The 20,657-nt window shown below is 38.2% G+C and overlaps 1 protein-coding gene across 4 annotated transcripts in view; it reads left to right on the top strand.

Annotated features, from left to right (window-relative positions):
• Nucleotides 1-20,066, top strand: part of LOC136883072 (forkhead box protein N3) — a 264,776-nt gene extending 244,710 nt beyond the window's left edge. For all 4 annotated transcript variants that reach the window (XM_067155231.2, XM_067155232.2, XM_067155229.2 and 1 more), the window contains exons 8-10: nt 1,366-1,454; nt 11,865-12,001; nt 13,692-20,066. In XM_067155231.2, the coding sequence (XP_067011332.2) occupies nt 1,366-1,454; nt 11,865-12,001; nt 13,692-14,205 (740 nt within the window). In that variant the 3' untranslated portion in view covers nt 14,206-20,066. The remainder of the gene's footprint in view (nt 1-1,365; nt 1,455-11,864; nt 12,002-13,691) is intronic.
• Nucleotides 20,067-20,657: the final 591 nt, after the last annotated feature.

Here is a 20,657-nt window from a genome sequence, read left to right as displayed (position 1 = left end):
GTAGGACTCTCTCCTAAATTCTACCAAAGTCGGCAAGACAGATGCAATCAGCTGGTGGTGGTCTTAAATATGACAGAATTTTATTATTTCGACTGTGGGCGCATTTACAAGGACAAAAATTCGGTTTAGATCAATACTTTGCGAAAAAGAATTCTGGAAAAAAAAAACCCACCTTAAAACCCTTTCAACAAGGCCAATGCTTTGAGCATAAATCTAGTTCAGAAATTTGTGTAGAGGCCTAAGGCAGTTACAATGAAGTCTTGTTCTAAAGCTCAGATATATGCAATATTTCAGTATAAATAAATAAGAGAAATTACATAATTGAGTAGTATAATGTTTTAAATATTTTTCAAAGTTATCTCATCAATGATATGTCGTAACATGTCGGGATATGCTGCGAAAAAGAAATCCTGAATTTTGATTATAGAAAGAGAGGAACACGAAAAGGAACACATAATCGGATAAACACAATGAAAGGTCACTGTGGGAAGAGGGAACAATAGAAACAGGAGAAAAGGACACACATGGGCACATAAAAGAACTAGGGCAATCTCCACATCTTCGTACACTGCAGTCTTAAAATAAAACTTCTGTTCAGCTTTTTAGGAGTTGAGAAGATACGGATGTTGAAGAATTGGGATTGATGAGGAGAGTGCCCATCTACAATATATAAGGATGGCACTGTATGATGTTGTATAGATTGTCCTTTTCCCTTTCCAAGGATACCAAGACCTTGAGGTTGTAAGGTTTGTGTGCTTGGTGATTCTGAGGTCTGTGCCAAATCAGGTTCACCCATCCTGAATTGGCCTTGGCCTAGATTCAGACTGCAAGGTGTTCCCTGAATTGCCCGAGAGGTTTTGGTGCTCTTTTTTTTCCCTTCATTTTTATTTTTTCGTCTCCCTTTTTGTTTGAGTCATCAGTCCGTAGACTGGTTTGATACAGTTCTCCTTGCCACCCTATCCTGTGCTAACCTTTTCATTTCTGCACAACTTCTACATCCTACATCTGCTTGTTTGTCATATTTGTATCTTAGTCTACCCCTACCGTTCTTACCACCTATACTTCCCTCAAAAACCAACTGTACAAGTCCTGGGTGTCTTAACCGCCCCAAATTTCATTTCTCTTACTGCCTCGCCAACCTTCCCGGCTCAGATAGTGTGTTTGTGTTCAGTGAATGTGCGTGTATGGAGCTTCGGGTCACGACGAGGTGATGGATGACTGAAATTGAAAATCCAGATGGTGATGTTGGTGAAAATAGCATAAATGCTTCACTAATATGATTAATGATTAGTTTATTAACCCCTGTTTCTGGCATTATATACATTCTCTTCAAATTCCTTTACAAAATAATGTTATTTGTTTCAGCGGAGTGGTATAAGCGACCTGACAATGAAGAACAAGCCTTGGATATGCGGCATGCAAGGAAAAAAATGAGGGCTTCCAAAAACACTCAGGTTTGACATACATTATTCTTAGACTTATTATTCAGTGAAAAAAGAATGTAGAGGGGAGGAGGAAAGTCATATTAATCCATAATGATGTGTTAAACTTGAATGAAGTTAACAGTTGATTTGCCAGTCAATACTATTTAATTTTTCTTACATCATTATGCATTCATGCTTCCCCCTATTTAAGAGCTTCCTCAGTGCGATTCTGTAGAACAGTGTCACATAAGAACGGGAGGCCACTTAATAGGATCTGCAGCAGTCGGGAATCCGTGCTTAATCCTTCTTGAAGAGGAGTAAAATTTTATCCCTCCAGTGTGACTGTGGTGCCCCTTCTCAACCTATTCAGTCCATCACATACGAGCGTAGAACTCGAGCATACGAGGGTCTCAGACTTTCTTCTTTTAGTGGATAGAGTCACTAGATCTACAAATTTAAGAATTTCATTGTTCCCTTGTGTATTGTAAATATTGTAAGTACCACATAAAATACCATATGATAAATAATATAAAAACTAGAAAGCAACTGGATTTGTTAGTCTGCAGTGGCTGTATCAGTTGGCCAAATATGTATAAAGAAATGTGTGGCAGAGGAATGGGTAAAGAGAATAATAATACTTATCTTTTAGAAGGGGGTCAAGAAAGTACGCAATGGATATTGAGGAATCTTACTTGCATACAATGGAAAGGATAATAGAAGGGAGATTGAGAGGTAAGACAGGACAGTTAGAAGAGGAGTAATATGTGTTTTGAAATGACAGTGAACCCTATCTTTATTATGAGACAGTTGATGGGAAGACATTGGGAGTATTGCAGAGATACAGTGACGGCATTTCATGATACAGCAAAGGCATATGATATTGTGCCCAAGGAAAAGGTATTGGAAACAGTGGCGAGCAAGGAAGTCGGCAAAACAAATGATGGAAATTTTATGAGCAGTATGTAGCGAATGTTTTAGCTGTATCCAGATGTAAGTTGGGAAGATGGAATGGTTTGGGAATGTTACTAAGCTAAGAATTAGGAATGATTAGATACGAAGAGATCTGCAAGTCAACCTGACCATGGAAGAAAGGCTGAGTGTTGCAAGACTGAAGTGGCTAGGACACGTAAGCAGATGCAGGAGACTCAAACACCAAGGAAGTGTCTTGCAAAGATCGTTCCGGGTCAAAGACCAATTGGACGCCCTAGAAAAAGGTTGTTAGATCAGATAAGAGAAGACCTGGAGAGGAGAGGAGAAACATGGGATGCCCTAGAGAGAAAAGCATACCAGGACCGTAATAAATGGCGGCACATTGTTCTTAAACATTATACCTGGCTTGCTGGAAGGAATTCATGTTGTTGATGACTAAGCTAAGACAGACAAGAGTCCTGGCATTACTATTATTTTTGTTTTCCTTTCACAAATTGTTTTATGTTGCACCAAACCAGGTAGGTCTTATGGCAACAGTGGGATATTTAATAATTTCATTATGGTCCGTATTGAATCAAGATTTACAATGCTTATTGAAGATAAAAGGTTTCCACCTATTCAATACATTGACATAGTGATTCAATTAAGACATCACATATTTATTATAAACATTATGGTGTGCATTATAGTACCGGTTTCGGCATCTCGCGTGCCATCATCAGCCATTGAGAAAATTGTTGCAAGGTATATTGGATGAATACATAAACTATTAGTACAATATAAAATGTATACAGAGCATACTATTCTGATCAGCGAGTCTTACTTTAATATATATACATTAAAATATATTTGACTAAGCAGCAAAGACCAATTAATCTTTAGAAAGTTAAATACATCTTAAAACACAATATTATCTTGTATGTCATATATTGTTATGTATATATATAAAAGTAAGACTTGCTAATCAGAATAGTATGCTCTGTATATATTTTATATTGTACTAATAGTTTGTGTATTCATCCAATATACCTTGCAATAATGTTCTCAATGGCTGATGATGGCACGCGAGATGCCGAAACCAGTACCATAATGTTTATAATAAATATGTGATGTCTTAATTGAATCACTATGTCAATGTATTGAATAGGTGGAAACTTTTTATCTTCAATAAGCATTGTAAACAGTGGGATAGGAAAGGGCTAGGAGTGGCAACCGGTGCTTTCTGTACTCGCACAATTCCCAGCCTACTCGCCGAATCGGGTGTTCACCTTTATGATATGGTAGCAGCAGATACTCCTCGCATAGGCCTACGCTGCCAAAATTCGTGAAATGCCGCATCATCCAACCTGTCGATGCTGATGCCACATGGATGGTTGGGATTTGGATTGAAAGCTTGCGTCGTGAATTAGATGTGGCTATCGGTGGTTGCCTTGAGCGGACACCTAGCGAGGTACCTCCATGGCTAGTTCCGCGGCAGGATGTATGGCTAAATCTACTCCGTGGGTCCAAGGTGAACACAGATGCTTCTGTTTATCGGAAGTATTTCCAGGACTTAGTTCACTAATATCCGGCTGTGCGTCGTGTTCACGGATTGTTCTGAGATTGGAGGAAATGTGGTATGCTCTTTCATCTCTGATAATGTTAGCATGAAGATCTCGGTTCCTTGTATCTGTAGCGTGTACCTGCGGAGCGTTTCGCCATATTAGAAGCTCTGCAGTTTGCCCTGGGTGACAAAAGGGACCACTTTCTCATGCGTAGCGTTCTCTGAAGTCTGTTGACACCAGAATCACTTTCGCGTGGCTCCCAAGCCACGTTGGGATTGCAGAAAATGAACTTGTGGATGAAGCCGCAAAAGAAGATAGATAGATAGATAATGCCTTTATTGGTGGCGAAGTTAGAGCTCAAGGCCCTCTCTTACACTTAACCACTAGATGAGTATACATATACATAACTTATAATTTTGAATACAAATAAAACAAATAATACTAATAGCAATAATAATAATAATAATAATAATAATGAAAGAATCCTTAATTTTAAAATACACAAAATAACGTACATTTAAATTATGTAACTGCAGTAATCCATTCATTCATCCCATTCATTCCTTCATTCACTCAACAATTATCCAGCAAGTCAGCGGGATCTACCCAGCAAATGCTCCCGGCAAGCCACTTTGAACTTGCGATGAGAGGGATTTTCTCTAATGTTCGCAGGTAGCGAATTCCATGACCTAGACACAGAGATTATGAAGGAGCGGTTGTACACAGCAGTGCGGTTTATAGGTATGGCAAGAGAGGAACCAGATCTTGTATTGTGTTCATGATAGGACGAGAGGTAAGAAAAAGATGAAGACAGATAGTCGGGAGTATTAGTGGAAAGAACTTTGTGCAGAAGCGGTAGCATGTGAAGTTCACGGCGCTGGTGCACTCGAAGCCACAACAGCTCCTTATAATAAGGTGATATATGAGCATCATATTGCAGATTAAAGATATATCTTATGCAGCTGTTCAGGCTCCGGTCCAGTTTCTTGTTACTGTCCCAGGTTATTCCAGTCAACACAGTGTCATAGTAGTCAAATATAGGTAGTATAAAGCGAATTATTTGTACTTTAAGTCGAACAGAGAATATATTAGCGAACCGGCACTTTCACCTCCTAGACCTATGAATGTACCAGCTACGTTGAACCATATTGGGGTCCTGGGAATCAGAGTGGCTAGTTCTCTGAACTCCTAACAAGCTGAGAGCAATTAAGAAGACAAGTACCGTGTGGTGGTCCTCTTTCCGGCCTTCACAGAGAAAGGCTGTAGTATTGTGTAGGCTGAGGGTAGGTCATAAAAGATCTGCGCACTGTTACCTCCTAAAGAGGCAAGGACCCCCTCCCCAGTGTGTTCTTTTGGTGCTGACTTCTGTGACCCACGTCCTCGAAGAGTGCGCCTGTCTCTAGGGCCTAAGGCGGAACCTTGGCCTGCAGGAGACACTCAAACTCATGCTAGTCAATGATACATATACTGCCGATGTCATCATTCGCTTTGTGTTTGAGAGTGGATTAGTCAAGGGTTCCCTTTTGATGTGTTTGTGACCTTTTTGGCTTATTAAAATAATTTTTGTTTTATTTTTAATCCTTTGCAGTCCAATTTTCTGCCACATGTTCCAACAGTCTGGTCCAAATTAATTTTGCACATTTTTACCGAGTCAGTTTAAACTCAGAACTTTTATTAGTAACTATAATTATATTATTATTATTATTATTATTATTATTATTATTATTATTATTGTTACGGGAATACCCGTGGAGCAGAAAGAGGTTAAAGAAGATGCCGGGGGTGAATGGGTCTATCTACAATATCAAAATTAATTTAAAACTTAATCAAAGGTTATATTTCTTTAGAATTTCAAAACTCAACAAATAACAATATAACAGGTACAATTAGCAATCTTGAAACAAGACTTAGGAAAATCCAAGATTAGTGATTTTCACAGATTCTGGGTTTCAAGCACCTGGTTTTACAATTCCAGAGATACTGGATCCAGTTTACAACTTTAATTCAAACAAGGAATAATTTACTCAAGGGCAGAAATCCCCTAATTCAAGAGCACTTGCTCCCAAAATACAACATCTAGCCTTCCAGAGGCACTCGTTACTCTTACAAAACTTTGAAAAAGAGCTAACAGGCTCTCGGTTTCTTACAGCCCACTCAAGGCAACATTACATCAAAATTTACAATCTCTGGCCTCTCAAGCCACAATTTACAACTTGAATTGGTTTTTACACAGGGGTATCTAGTACCCAACCTACAGGGCCTTTGCGAAAAAGAACAGGTTAAATAAACGGCCCGAACACAAACTGAAGAGAGGCGTACCCAGCGCTCCAAGATAATGAAAAATTTTAAGACATACAGGGCTCTCGGCCGATGAAACGGGCTAGTCCCAAACTACTGAGGTGGCTCGAATGGAGATCACTTTAATACATAACAGAAACGAAAGGTTGCGAAAACGTAGCCACCTCAAACCAAGATGAAGGGGAGCTCGAGAGGGTAACTCACTCTCTATCCCTGATTTACAATTAAAGATTTATGAAGTTTTTACATTAGCCAAAAAAGGTTACATTTTTAGAAAAGTATTGTTACATAATTAAAGACTCGGACCTTCCCCTCGAATATATCTGCGGAGATAGCAAGAAAGAGAAAATTTACGTGGCCATTACCTTTATAGATGTTCTGCCGACTGAAGAAAGAGACGGCCCCACCTCCTGCCTTAACACACACACACGGAAAGACAATGATCAATTGACAAGGAAACATGAAAACTGCAGTTCATATACCCTCAGGGAAGGTTCGAGAGAATTCAAGACTAATCAGGACACACCCTCTTAATTTTTATTGGTAGATTCAAAATGAACAAGAAATGCGGGATTGGTTGAAAATTAATTACCAAAATTTATGATTGGTCCGATTCAAAACTGGCGGAAAGAAAAGGAAGTGTTGCCAATCCAAAAATAAATGAACATAGATTCAGTTATAAAAACCTAGAAATACGAAACTTCTTTAAGTTGTAAGTTCTTTCGCCTTGCACCTGAGTGCACGACCATTGTTTTGGTAGTGTCATCTGTGGAAAAATGTCCAAACTTCTTGATGAATGTCAAACAAAACAAGGAGAAATTCAGTCACTTTAGGAAACTTCATAATAAGAAAATTTCTTAATATTTCAGTGGTGACATCTTCTGATTAAAGTTCCAAGTTCGTGTAGTATCAGTTTCACCTTTTGATCAATAGAGGAGTTTATTAGGGCGGTTATTTTAAATGAGCGGTGTTGAGGTGTACCTCCTGGTACAATTATTATTATGATTGTTATTCTATAAACATGAGTCTAGTGAGTTATTTACAGCTTCACACAAAAGTCTGTCTCATTTGCCAGATATGGAAGATTACTGGTCTAAAGAATTTGTTTGTCGTGTGCCTTTCTTCAGTGAAATTTTCACTAGGAAACGTTTTTTACAAATATTTTGGATGCTCCATTTAGAAAACACTCAAAATCAAGGTACCTTAGAACCAGAACTCAGAAGTCAGTAATTTTCTAAAATATGTTGACGGTAAATGTAGGGAATACCGTATTTCACGGCATAATCGTCGCACTTTGTATACCAAAATTTTCGAAAAAAATTGTAGGGTGCGACCATTATATGATGAATATTTAATACCAGTATTTGTATTATTCAAAAAATGTATTTATAACTAAATTGTATTTGATACAAATTTAAGATGCACGTAATACTCGCGTTTATACATCAAAATAATTAAAATAGTCTAAAACAAAATTCATAATTTTTCGCAACAATTCGGCGAACATTTTTCCAACCTGAAAATAAAAATGAACGTATTAAGTTAATTTGTCATTAATTTGAGTATTAAAGTTAAAATATTACACTTGCAAAAAATTATCGCTTTGTTGTGAAATGCGGACTTACCGGTACGCAATTTATTCCAAATCTTCGGTGTCGCTATCGCAGGTTTCGCTATCTGATGCGCTGTCCTCGCCTCTGTTAATACCAGTATCAGATTCTTCGTCTCCCTGCCACACTGCGTCATCTTCGGAACTGTCTAGTGCATTCGAAATCCCAGTCCTTTTGAAGCTCTTGGAGACTAGTTCAGGTGGTATAAGATCCCAACTCTTCTTCACCCACGAGCATAACAAGTCCAAGGGTGGACGCCTGATATTTCCGGCGGGCGTCAATTGCTGATCGCCGCTCATCATCCACTCGTTGTAAAATCGATGTAAGTGGTCTTTAAAGGGTTTATTAACACATACGTCTAGTGGCTGCAAAGCAGATGTTAGGCCACCAGGAATGACTATCTGTCGTGTCTTATTTGTAGTGAGAATTTGCTTCACTTCGTTCACGAGGTGACCTCGGAAACTATCTAAAACAAGCAGAGCTGGTTGTTTTAGTAGTGCACCAGGTCTTCTATTCCACACAGTTTTAACCCAGTCCAGCATGAGTTCTACGTCCATCCAACCCTTTGGTTGCACTCGTACATGAATACGACGGGGAAACTGTATATTCTTAGGCATCGTTTTCCTCTTGAAAATGATGTAAGGCGGCAACTTTCTCCCGTCAGCTGTAATGGCTAGCATTGCCGTGCATCGCAACTTCTCACTACCGCTGGTTTTCATTAATATACTCCGTGATCCTTTTAGCGCAATAGTGCTGTTGCGAGGCATATCAAAAAAGATTGGAGTCTGATCGGCATTACCGATTTGAGAAAGCAAGTACGAAGTTTCCTTGCGCAAACGTATGACAAATCGGTGAAAATTTACAATCTTGTCCATGTAATCAGCAGGCAACTTTTGGCTTAGTGTTGTCCTCCTTCGCACTGACAGATTGTGTCGTCGCATGAACCCCTTAATCCACCCACGAGTCGCCTTAAACTGAGTTACCGGTATGTTGTGTTTGCGCGCTACCTCCTGTCCCTTAATTTGTAACATTTCATATGATACACTGCAGCCATTGTTACGTATTTCACTGACGTACCTAAATTCTTCTTCGTCAATTATAGGAAACTTCCCTGTTTTAGGACCTCTAAACGCGCGTCTAGAAGGGTTTGTGCTTTTTAGCTTGTTTTTTACTTTCCGCCAGTCACGCACCAACTTTTCACTCACAGAAAATTTTCTTTCTGCAGCTCTGTTCCCGTGCTGTTCAGCGAAGGCAATTACGCTTAGCTTGAAGCCCGCAGAATAGTTTCTATATTTACCCATAATCGCTTATAAATGCTTCACACGTTAATGTTTTGCGATATAAATGACTTTCCGTAGGCAGCAAGGAAGCATGCAACAATTTATCAGTTTAGCTCGTTGGTTGCGACACACTACTGCGCTTGCTCAAAGCTCGCAAACCGGAGCTCTAGCTAGCGCGGTGTAGATCTACTGTATAGTTGACTGTATTCCGAGACGTCAGTAACAAACATTCATTTTTTTCAATTTCTTTTAAACATACGGTAATTAGGTTAATATTTCTTCCCAGTTATTGATGATTTTACATTACATTACTGACGAGTTGATAAAATAAAACTTCAATAGCATTGGATAATAATTATCTTGACTGCTTGGATAAAAGTTTTCATCCCATGCCCGGACACTTACGACGTAGTAGTAAGATAAGAGTCTAGCGATGACAACTGAGACATCGTAAATAATTCGGCTGAATAATTCCGTGGAAATCTGCGTTATCGTCTTGGCTTTCACTTCGTGCGCAATAACACAGGAGCCGGCCCCATGGTGTAGGGGTAGCGTGCTTGCCTCTTACACGGAGGCCTCGGGTTCAATTCACGGCCGGGTCAGGGAATTTTACCTGTATCTGAGGGCTGGTTCGAGGTCCATTCAACCTACCTAGCCGGTATTTCCTGGCAACGTTGCCGATAAGCGATAACTTACAGCCTTACGTATTTCAAATGGGAACTCATAATGTGTAGGTGGTGAATAAATAGTACACTGTCTCGCGACCACGTTGTCAAACTGCCGATAGTCTACCGGTAAGTCATGCGTCGTACATATACCGGTATTATTTATTTATACGTTGTGCAACATGTCGCAAACGTGACTGTGTTGCCAAATTGCCCATAAACCATACACGTATTTAAATTGCGCATTCATGTGCAACTTACATTGCAGTTCCATTTACCTTTTAACCAGATTAGTGAACAAAATTTGGACGTGCGACGATTATGTAATTAAAGGTTTAAAGTCCGATTTTTGTATTGAAAATAAAGGATGCGACGATTACGCGGTGGCGACGATTATGCCGTGAAATACGGTATTTCATACCTGGGCCAAACTTGTCAGTTGACGAATCTGTTGTTGGTTTCAAGGGAAGAATATCCTCTATAACTTACAACCCCAAGAAATCAACTAAGGGGGGGCTCCGTGTGCATGTTTTGGCGGACTCTCTTTGTGGATACATTGTATCCTTTGTGCCTTATGGAAAATTGACAAGTTGCAATGCTGAAGTTCACTACACCTTCATCTTCACTTGACAGTTCTCTAAACTCTTTGTCTAATTGAAATAAATAATTATTCTCACTGGTGTCTAAAAATAAACGTGTATACGTATTTCTTCTTCATTCATATTTGCCGCTTTTATATCGCAGATTCAACTGAGAGTTTGCATTCACAGATAAACATGCCTAGTAAAACATGTGTGCAGCACTACTCAATGCAAACACAGCTGATGGGCTGCGGGTAACCATGACAATACATGGCTACATATATCTCGTATTATTTCCATGGAGATATCAGAATGGCTTCCTTTGTGCACAAAAATTTGCCCTAGAAGCTCAAGGGATATCGATTGACGTAAATCAGGTCAAAGAACTTCTATAAATAACTTCTCAAGTAGAACAAAACGTAATGTCGAGCTGACCTCGACGTTGGACCGGATAAGATTTAAATCACTTTCAAATTGCTCCGTTGAAAAAACGATTTTATTTTCATTTTTGTCCCCAATTAATTTGTTCAGAGAGGTTGATTACCTAGTTGTACTTCCTCTTACAACAAAAATTGCTACCACCACCACGTGGGAAGGAAGTGACCCTGGCCTTAATTAATGTACAGCTCCAGCATTTGCCCTGTCTGAAAATAGGAAACCACAGAAAACCATCTTCAGGGCTGGTTCTAATGAGACTCGAACCTACTCTCCCGAATGCAAGCTGACATTTACGCGAGCCAAACCACACAGCCACTCACTCGAAATGGTCCTGGGAAAAATTGTGAAGGAGTCAGAGTGAAAGAGAGATGAAGGTAATGCTATTTGTTGATGATATTGTGGTGTGGGGAATGGACATTAACGAAGTATAAGAGCAACGGGACTTTCTGAATGAGAAAATTGTGAAATATTGTATGAAATTCAGTGTGGAGAAAAGCAAGACTATAGTGATAACACGAGGTGACTAGAGTAGTACATCACTTCCTTACGCTTCTTTGGTACCTTCTTCTTCCAAACTAGATTTACCTGTTTCACTCCTATGTTACATAATAGTAATTTTGGAATGACTGGTAAGTATAGATTGTTTAAATGTATGGACCTACAAGGCTTTGCCCTGTGTGGTATGTTCTGTCAGTGGATTTTCATAATTATCATGTTATAATTTTATAATATAATGTAATTAAGTTAATAAACCAATCAGTTTGTCAGTGTATTTTTCTTAGACTATATGTGTAATTGTATTATATCACTGAAAACTTTCACGTCTACAGATATGATTTAAATGTGTCGATGGGACCTTTAAACATGGCTGTGCATGGTGAACACTACCACCATGTGCCCTGAGGTTTGGAGTTTCATCCAAGACCAAAACATTTATTTTATTTTTTTGGTTTTTAGAATAATTTCTGGGCCTAAATTGTTTTAGGGTGCCCTCCCTAATAGCCATGTTTCTCTTACAATGCATTTATCTAACAGTAACTATTATTCTCTTGTTCAGTAAGAAACTTTTTATTTAAGCATGACATGTGTTGCAGGACTTGGATAGTGACAATTGCATCCCAGTGATAACAACATCCCCTAGTGAGGACCATACGTACAGTGCAGGTCACACGGTGCTGCCAACTTCGTCTCCGGATGAGGCTTACGAAGAGGGCTCAGAGTCTGAGGACGAGTGAGTAGTCGCGTTTTGTTTGTGTTCTTTTCCTGTAGCCATTGGACCTTGTGTGGAACCTGGTGTCATTAAAGGAAAATACAACACAGCATGAAAGTATGATGAAATATAATGCTAGTGTGCAACTTATAGCATCCAGAGAGAACATTTCAAATTGCTATATAAACTAGTATAATTGTTCCACCTAGTCAATACATTCAAATTTATTCACAATTGAAGATTGCAAAACATCAGATTAAAAATAGTACATGTTTCGGTCTCCTTAGGCCATCTTCAGTTGCATTTAATGTATTGATAATAACAAAATATGAGTAAAAATTTACATTGATATTATATACTTTAAGTAAGATAAAATAGATGCATTCTAAAACACATTAGATGAGATGAGTCCCTTAAAGTGTGTAATGAAGTCAGAATGGGTCTAACAATGAACAGTTCAAGGTGATGTATGAAAATGAAATTAAAATTTAAAAAAAATCTGCTCCTTAAAATTTGTTTCAGGTAAAATATTCACAGCTTGAAAATCTAATTCTTTAAATTATTGTTCTGCTTAATGTGAAAACATCTAGAATTTTTGAGTTTACAGATGTACAGTAGAGTAAGTTGAATGCAATGTCAGCTAAACAGTAGTGTAAAAAATGAACTGCTGTCAGGTCATGTTGGGAGTGGTAAAATCTAGAAGGGAACGGAAAAACTAAAATAAATATTAAGACAGAGGAATCAGGGTATAGGGAAAGAAGAACCATATAGACTAAAATGTAGAAAAACAAACCATAAACTTGCTTTCAATGCAAATACAGAGCAAAAAATACTCGTCCTCTCTTCCTGAAAATCATCATCATGGTCTTGTCCTTGTTCAGATGGAGATTAGTTTCTTCTGCCCATCTGGCTAGTTGCTGTCATTCGCATGATGTGAGAGCAGTACCATGTCATAATAATAATCATACTCTAAAAAAAATTGATGATATGTGAAGTTCTTTGTTCTCTGCATGGCCAATAAAAGAAAAGCCCCATTAGATAGAGCATATTTGTCTGCCTTCATGTGCAAGCAGTATGACTTAATTGGTGCTGTGTTGGAAGCTTTTTTGATGCATTATACTGAGCTGGATGTTCCTGTGTGTAATCTCACTGTATCATTTTAGAATTAGTGTAGTGTTTTTTTTACTGAGTTGGAAAATTTCAAACATGTCTGGAGTAGTTATCAAATAAGTTATCGAGTGATGGTACTCTGAAACTGTTCCTAACATGCAAATCATTACTCCTGATTTCATCAGATCATGAGTCTGAGAATGTCTCTGGGAATGGGTTAATCCATAACATGGATCTCAGAGGCCTGACGCCTTAAGCAAACTTCAATAATTTCTCTTGTTTTCCATGATGTGAATTCGTGGCTATGCGGCATCCCCGTGCACATTCTCATGAATAACATCTTAAACAGAAATTCCATGCACTGAATAATTGTGAAAATCACAATTCTCTATAACTTACATTTATAATTGTTCAATTTCAGCAATAATAATAATAATAATAATAATCAGCAAATAAAAAGAAATTGGAACATTTTGGAACCATTTATTTTAAAAAATCTTCATTTGATAACGACCAGATGAAAACTTGTTTTCACTAATGTACGTAGAAGAGGAGGGAATTATCTTACATACCTAATGATATAATATTTGTGTACTTGCAGCCCCAAACCGCTGGCGGTGAATGGAGTCCGCCCCCGGACAACTGCCAAGCCATCGCTGCTGTCCGATGCTGAAGAGCAGCGTAAGATTGCAGAGGGTGCTGATGCTTTGCTGAACCTTGCTGGAATCACTACTCGCAAGAGGTCACAATCCTCGGAGTTCCAAACTGCACCTTCAGAGACTACCTCCGAGACCCCAGTGTCTCGCGCATCATTACGGGGTCGCAGGAGAAGCAGCGGTGGAGTTGGATTTCGCCCGCGGCTCTTGCGCTCTGTTCGCCCGATCAAGAAGAGCAGCGCTGGCAGCTCGAGTGTCGGTAGCGTCTCGGCGGAGCCACCACGGCAACGAGTTGCTCACAGAAGGAAGTCTCAGAATCCTGTCAGCATTAACACCAATAACAATACCATAGATGCAGGAACCAACAACAATAACAACATTGCTAAAGTGGCGAAGACGCTAAAGCAGATGCAACGTAACACCATTGAGAATGAGGGGGTGGGTAGGACCAAGAGGTAGGGTGTAGCTGTTGAGCTGCTGTAGTGATTCTTAGTGTGGTTTGCATGACATGTATAACAGCACCACTTCCTCTAACCTTGTGATAATCCTGACAAAGAGTCAGAAGTGGCACTTAAAATGCATAATGTAGGTTTACATTTTCTTGTGTGGGTTTTTCCTTTTCCTCTTTATTTTTCTGACAAACTGGATTTGCCAAGAAATACTTCCTGATCAGGCAGAAAAATGGAATCTTATTACATGAAGTTTATATTGGAATTAGAATATAACAAATCATAATTTGTTAATAGGAACTGCCAGCATTGGTTCTCATTTCACTGATAGCTTTGTCATCAGAATTCCACCTGTCCCTTAATTGGAATTGTATCTTTTGATAAAAGCAGTGGTTATGCCTGTAGTTTTTACTCCAGTTCTGTCTGAGTTTGTAGATTTTTGTTCCGAAATTCTGTCAAAAGTTCTGCTTTATAGGTTGTTTTTTTAAAATATGTTAATGTTTTACTCTGTGACCTCTGATTAAGCTTTGATAAAAATAATTTCTTTTACCATAGCATACCTGCCAATTAGTCCGGTTTTTCCGTAAAATGTATGGATTTTGAGTGTTTTACGGTTGCTTGGATGCACAACGTTAATGTACGGATTTTGAATATCCGCGCCTGGTTTCACTTTCTGCTGTCAAATGGGATTTGTTTGACTTTTAATAGTAGCTGGTAATACAAGATGCAGTGTTTGAAATTCGACCAGTAAATGTAGCGATAATCACATTATTGATTATCACCGTGCTTTTGTCACCTGTTCGACCGCAACTGCCACTTCATTCACCGAGATGTTTCCAAACAAGTAGAAGGCTGTGATGTTGAAGAAAAGAAATCTGTGAAAAGTAGCAGGCTGTGAACTTTAATAACTTGCGTCGTGCTTCGCATCAACTGTGAAAGGTTTTGTGTGTGGGTGTGAGTAACATTGGCGGTAGTTCTGAAACTTGTAACTTGCTTCGCATCAACTGTGCAAGGTTTTGTGTGTGGGTGTTAGTAACATTGGCAGTAGTTCTGAAACTCGTGGAATTGTGTGACGAATTTGTAAACGATTTAGTATCTTTAGTGGTGTTCATAATGAATTCAACTAAGAAAGGATATTATCAGTCTTTTAAGGGTTGCATATTCTGCCTAATTTCCTTGTTTTATGCGATCACGGAAAGTGTTCCCAGTGTTAAGTGGAAAAGATGAGCACTCATCAAGATGTAACTTTGTGTAAGTATTTAATTTCAGGGGTGATCATAATATATATTTGACTTGTATTAGTATTGTTTATAATCTCCTCCCCTTGCCGTCCTTTTTCATTATGTCTCAACACTTTGCTACGCATGCGTGCATTGTTAAAATTTTTCCGCTTTACGATCTTGCGGATTTCTCTTTTTGAAAGTTGGCAGGTATGCCATAGTAAATTACTAGAAGAACGAAATCGATCTGAACCAAGATGATGTTCCTGGTTGGTTGTCTATATTTACAGTTCTTGGTATGGTTTTTCAAAATTCTGTAATTCAGCATTTTTCTACAGAATTTTGTTAGTGGAATTTTTAGTGATTTTTGCATATGATGATTTGTTTGAGATTTCATTTTTCTGACCTGGATAAGATTCTGAAAATACCAATACTTTTATCTGAGGAGTTTATTGTAGTTTGTGTAAAGTTTATTTGTAATAATAGTAGTAGTAATTATAATAATAACAACCTATTTACCAGAAATTAAGATTATTTCCTTGAATGAATGCATTTAAAATGTGTCTTGGGAGATTAAATTTTGTTATGGTTATGAAAGCCAATTTTATTAGACCTGAATGATCTTTATATGGGCATGTGAAATTCTGTTTTATTACTGTCACTTCTATTCTTGACTGGTGATATTTTAAACTAAATCTGTAAAGCAGACCACAGATGATAGTGTTGTAGGAGTCTGCATGAATAAGGATGAGCAGATATCATTGTCAGTACTGGCAACAGAGGACAATCAACATATAAAGTCATAATTCCCTTTCCTCCATTGGCCACTAGAAGTTCTCTATAGGCTAAGACTATTGAAGTTAACCCCTCAGCGCCGACCTCTATACGTGGTCTAGACCCTCTTTTCTTCCGTAGCTGCCGACCTCTATACGTGGTATAGACCCATACATGGTTTTGCATTTACGGCTATAGCGTGAAGAGTTTTGGAGTTATGGATATGCAGATTGTTTTGTTTCCAAGAAGACATTTTCGGGTTTATCAGTGTTGTAAATAAGAATTGAAAATCGTTAAAATGTAGTTGTTTTTGCAAGGATAAGTATTTGTCAAGTGTGTCTGAGCACTAATCTCTGCTTTTTTAAAACTCTTGTTTGCTTCATTCTTTCCCACAGAATAAAATAAAGAAATAATGATCTGAGAAGTTTGACTTTTTGCGTGATATTCTTTGCTCTAATTTTACATTAAGATTGCGGTTTATGTATTATATTTGTCTTTATTTCTCAGCTTGTAATATTTTCGTAATTCTCCACGAGTGCTCTGTGTAGGCATCAGTTAGTGTTGCTTTCTGTCATACGATACGAGAACTAATTGTTCATGGTATATATCTCGTTTGAAAGACGATGTCTCGACCTTTGATCTGAAATATGTATCGAGTTGGTCTGCTTCGTCATAAATGTTATTCCCCTCATTCATTTTCGTCCTGCTGCTTTCGGTCTCGCTGCAACTTCATCAGTCCGTGTGACGCGTCACGCTTAATGGCTAGCTCCAGCCGTGGTTTGACTGACAGTAACGTGCTTGAAATATTGTATAATTCAGATGAAAGTTTAGTCGGAAGTAGTAGTGACAGTATTAGCAGCAGTGATAATGAAATAGATGATGTGGCTGTGGTGGATGTAGTGGTAAATGATGAGAGTGACGATGAGGAGGAACCAGTACTTGGAAATTTCGTGTAGGAGACTATGGATAATTATACAGGTCAGAGGGAAGTTTTCAACAGTGAATTCTGATTCCTAAATTCTCTAATAATATTCAGACAAGTCACAGAGACAAACATTGAGTAGTTATCTTATCAGGTTCAGCTGATGGAAGGTTTGTTTACAAAATTCGCTCGGTTGGGCGGGTAACGAAATATTCAAGGCCAGCGCGCATCAGATAATACAGTTCCAAGGTTGCAGGAAAGACATTTTATCAAGAAATTAGTACCTAAGAGTGAGAAATCAAAACATCAGAAATGTTGTATCATGTGTTCAAAACACGGCGAAAAGAAGACGTTGGTGTTCTGCAAATGAGGATGCATTGCCCCCTACACCGCGGAGCCAGACAGAAAACGCCTTAATTCACTAGAAACGCCTGCAGCCTCAGCAAGACAAAGGTTTTTTCTTTCACTTTCACCAGGACTAATACAGCAGTCCCTACAAATGTAGTACAAATACAGTACTGTACACATACACTTAGGTAATTCCATGCTGCAGCTCTCCCTGAACGACACCTCTCCCCGTCAGTAGTAAAAGATCGATTGTAGACTGTAGAAGGTATCGTAAATAATTGGATATTTCAAAACTGGTCAATTGCTGAGACATTCTATGCTTTCCTGTTGACTCCCGTATCTCAACATTCGTTTAAGAATGCTACAATGCTCTTTTTATGTGCAGCTTATGTTTCACAATACACAGCAAGTGGAGCAAGTGTACAAAATAAATTCATTCAGTTGGCCATAAGTTGATGAAGGGACTTTCATTTAGTTATGCTCTAATGAAATCTTTGTACTATTGGCATTCTCTCAAATTAAAAGAGTTTGCATTATGCCTTATGGAACTGTAGACTGATCATCTGAAAAATTGTTTAACTGCTATTTGTTGTATCGACATTTGACTGTACTTGGGGAATGACTTGTTTGTTTTTTACAATTTGCTTTACGTTGCACTGGCACAGATAGGTCTTATGGCAACGATGGGATAGGAAAGGGGTAGGAGTGGGAAGAAAGCAGCTGTGGCCTTAATTAAGGTACAACCCGGTGTGAAAATGGGAAACCACGGAAAACCATCTTCAGGACTGCCGACAGTGAGGTTCAAACCCACTATCTCCTGAATGCAAGCTCACAGCTGCGCGACGCTAACCGCATGGCAACTTGCTCGGTGAATGGCATTTTGTTGCTGAAATAACTGGCAGGCCGATGGTTGTCAAATAGCCCCACTTCATAATGATAAACAACAAATCAGCTAAGGTTTGCAGGACGTAATATAAGTGAGAAGCCATGACTGTGGGGAAGATGGAGTCTTAGGCAAAATAGGACCGTGGCAGTAATGAATACACTTAGTTATTTTATTTATTTATTAACCTCACTTGTTTTATTATACCATTCTTGGAAATAATCTTAATTTTGATGCTCAGTAACTCCTGAAGATGGAAATGTTTTTAGTGGCCACTGCCATTTTTGTAGATTCCATTTGATGACATTTCTATTTTCGTAATTTATTTTAATAGAATTCAAAACCTTTTTTTAAGTGTAATTGTTTGGATTAGTACATCTCAGTTTTTTGTTGAAAGAATATGTGTTTTCTGTGAGTACTTGGTGGCTTGCATCTGAAATGGAGTACTGTGTTAGCATATGTGAATGTGGTGTTTCAAATTACCTCAGGTTATCAATGAAGGAAATTAATTTGTGCCAAGAGTTTTAAATGTAATCGGTGGTATGCAAGCATGCATTTGTCAAGTGTTTGACCGAATACTGGTCACCTCTCTGTCAGCAAGTCTCTTGTGTGAGCCCTTTTAACACAGCTTCACAAAACAGGTTGCGTCAGTGTGCATAGCAGTATTTACGTCATTAACTCCTAAGAATTTCCAAGAATTAATCACGATCATGTGAACATTTGATATGAGTTTGTTGTTTTTTACATTCCATATATACACTTGTGTATCTCTATTGAAAAGGAATTGGGAGATTTCCGCTTCCATTTGCTATCAATTAGCTTTTAAACCTATGTTACTAAAGTCTGGAGTCAGTGAAGTGGCAGTGAGAAAACAAAGCCTTCTGCGCAGATACTGTCATAGATGGCTGGTCGAATGGTTAGACATTGTGAAAGGAATAGAGTGGGAGAGATAACATTACATGTTGACACCACATGTGGCTGCTGGTCTTGCAGCAAAGAGCAAGTAAAAATGTGAAAGTAAAAGGCGTTTCATACTGAAAATGAAAACCTGAATATCTTGCATGGTAGCGTAAGAGAAGTAAGTTACATCACACCAGAGTTTTGTTATCTACAGAGCCATCTTAACTCACCTGCTTCCTTCTTGAGACTAACTAGGAGAAAGTAAAGGGAACACACACTGTTGGGCTTCGCCCTCTCTCAAATGATGTTATGCATAACATACTTCACTGATTCCATGTACAGACTTTAGTATTACTAAAGCTTGTTCCTTCTTGGGTGCTACTGCATAATTCCACACACTTTTATTGATGATTCCTTTTGTTATGGAAAAAGAAAGTTCTGAAATGTACTCTTGCAAATTAATTACTCCATTGCTATCCTGGTGTTCTAATGCCAGTTAGAATAATTGCTGTTTGAAACAGGGCATGTGTAAAAATTGAATCACCCAGGAGGTGCAGAACCGTTTGAATGCATTTCCTTCTTTGTTTGCTGTGATTTGTGAAGTACTGGTTAACTCTTTACTCAACAAAGTGACTACAAAATCACGCAAGAGTAATTGTTTTCAATTTTTAAACTGCTTTTTTGTGTTTGATCTTTTCCTTCATATGAAGCAATAAGTTTATAACTTTATATATATAATTGTTTTTTTACTGATAGAAAGATTATATTATATGCTGTGTATTATACAAATATATTTAAAAATAATTATATATATGGATATAAAATACATTTGTACATAATCTACCAAAGACTGGTTCAGCTCCAATTTTCCCTCACTTAGTGAATAACTGTTCAGATTTGGTGGATTAAAGATTGAATATTTTTATGGACATGTTCCTCAACAGTTCAGTAAGGAAGTTAAATGATGGTTCCTCCTACAATAGCTGTGAAAGTATCAAGAATGTATAATCTATATTTGCCCTATTTTAAAAGGCTTCAGTCACTTGTATGATTTTGATTGAATTAGTAGTGTTACACTGTTAAGACCATTTTTATTTTAAATTATTTGTCACACTGAATTGTATTCAGAGTACAGGTCTGTTGCCAGAATGATTGCCGAGGTCACTTGATATATCTCAGATAAGCTGTAGTACCCATTGTTCACAGGACAGGAACTTAAACATGTACGTGATTACACTTTTTGTCGACACCTCACATTTTTGCTGAATTTCTGAGAGACATAGGTGGGTATGACTCTCCCTGTCAGCGGCTTGTCGTGACGTACTTGCTTCCCGTCTCTCTCTTACCCTTTGCAGTTTTATCTTTTTTTGTATTATTGCTGCTGTTGATTTGATCTCTTCCTTCCAGTATAAGAA

The sequence above is a fragment of the Anabrus simplex genome, chromosome 11 (genome assembly GCF_040414725.1).
Source record: "Anabrus simplex isolate iqAnaSimp1 chromosome 11, ASM4041472v1, whole genome shotgun sequence".
NCBI classification, from domain to species: domain Eukaryota; kingdom Metazoa; phylum Arthropoda; class Insecta; order Orthoptera; family Tettigoniidae; genus Anabrus; species Anabrus simplex.
Note: the sequence above shows the minus strand (reverse complement) of the source record. Positions and strands in the feature narration are given on the sequence as shown.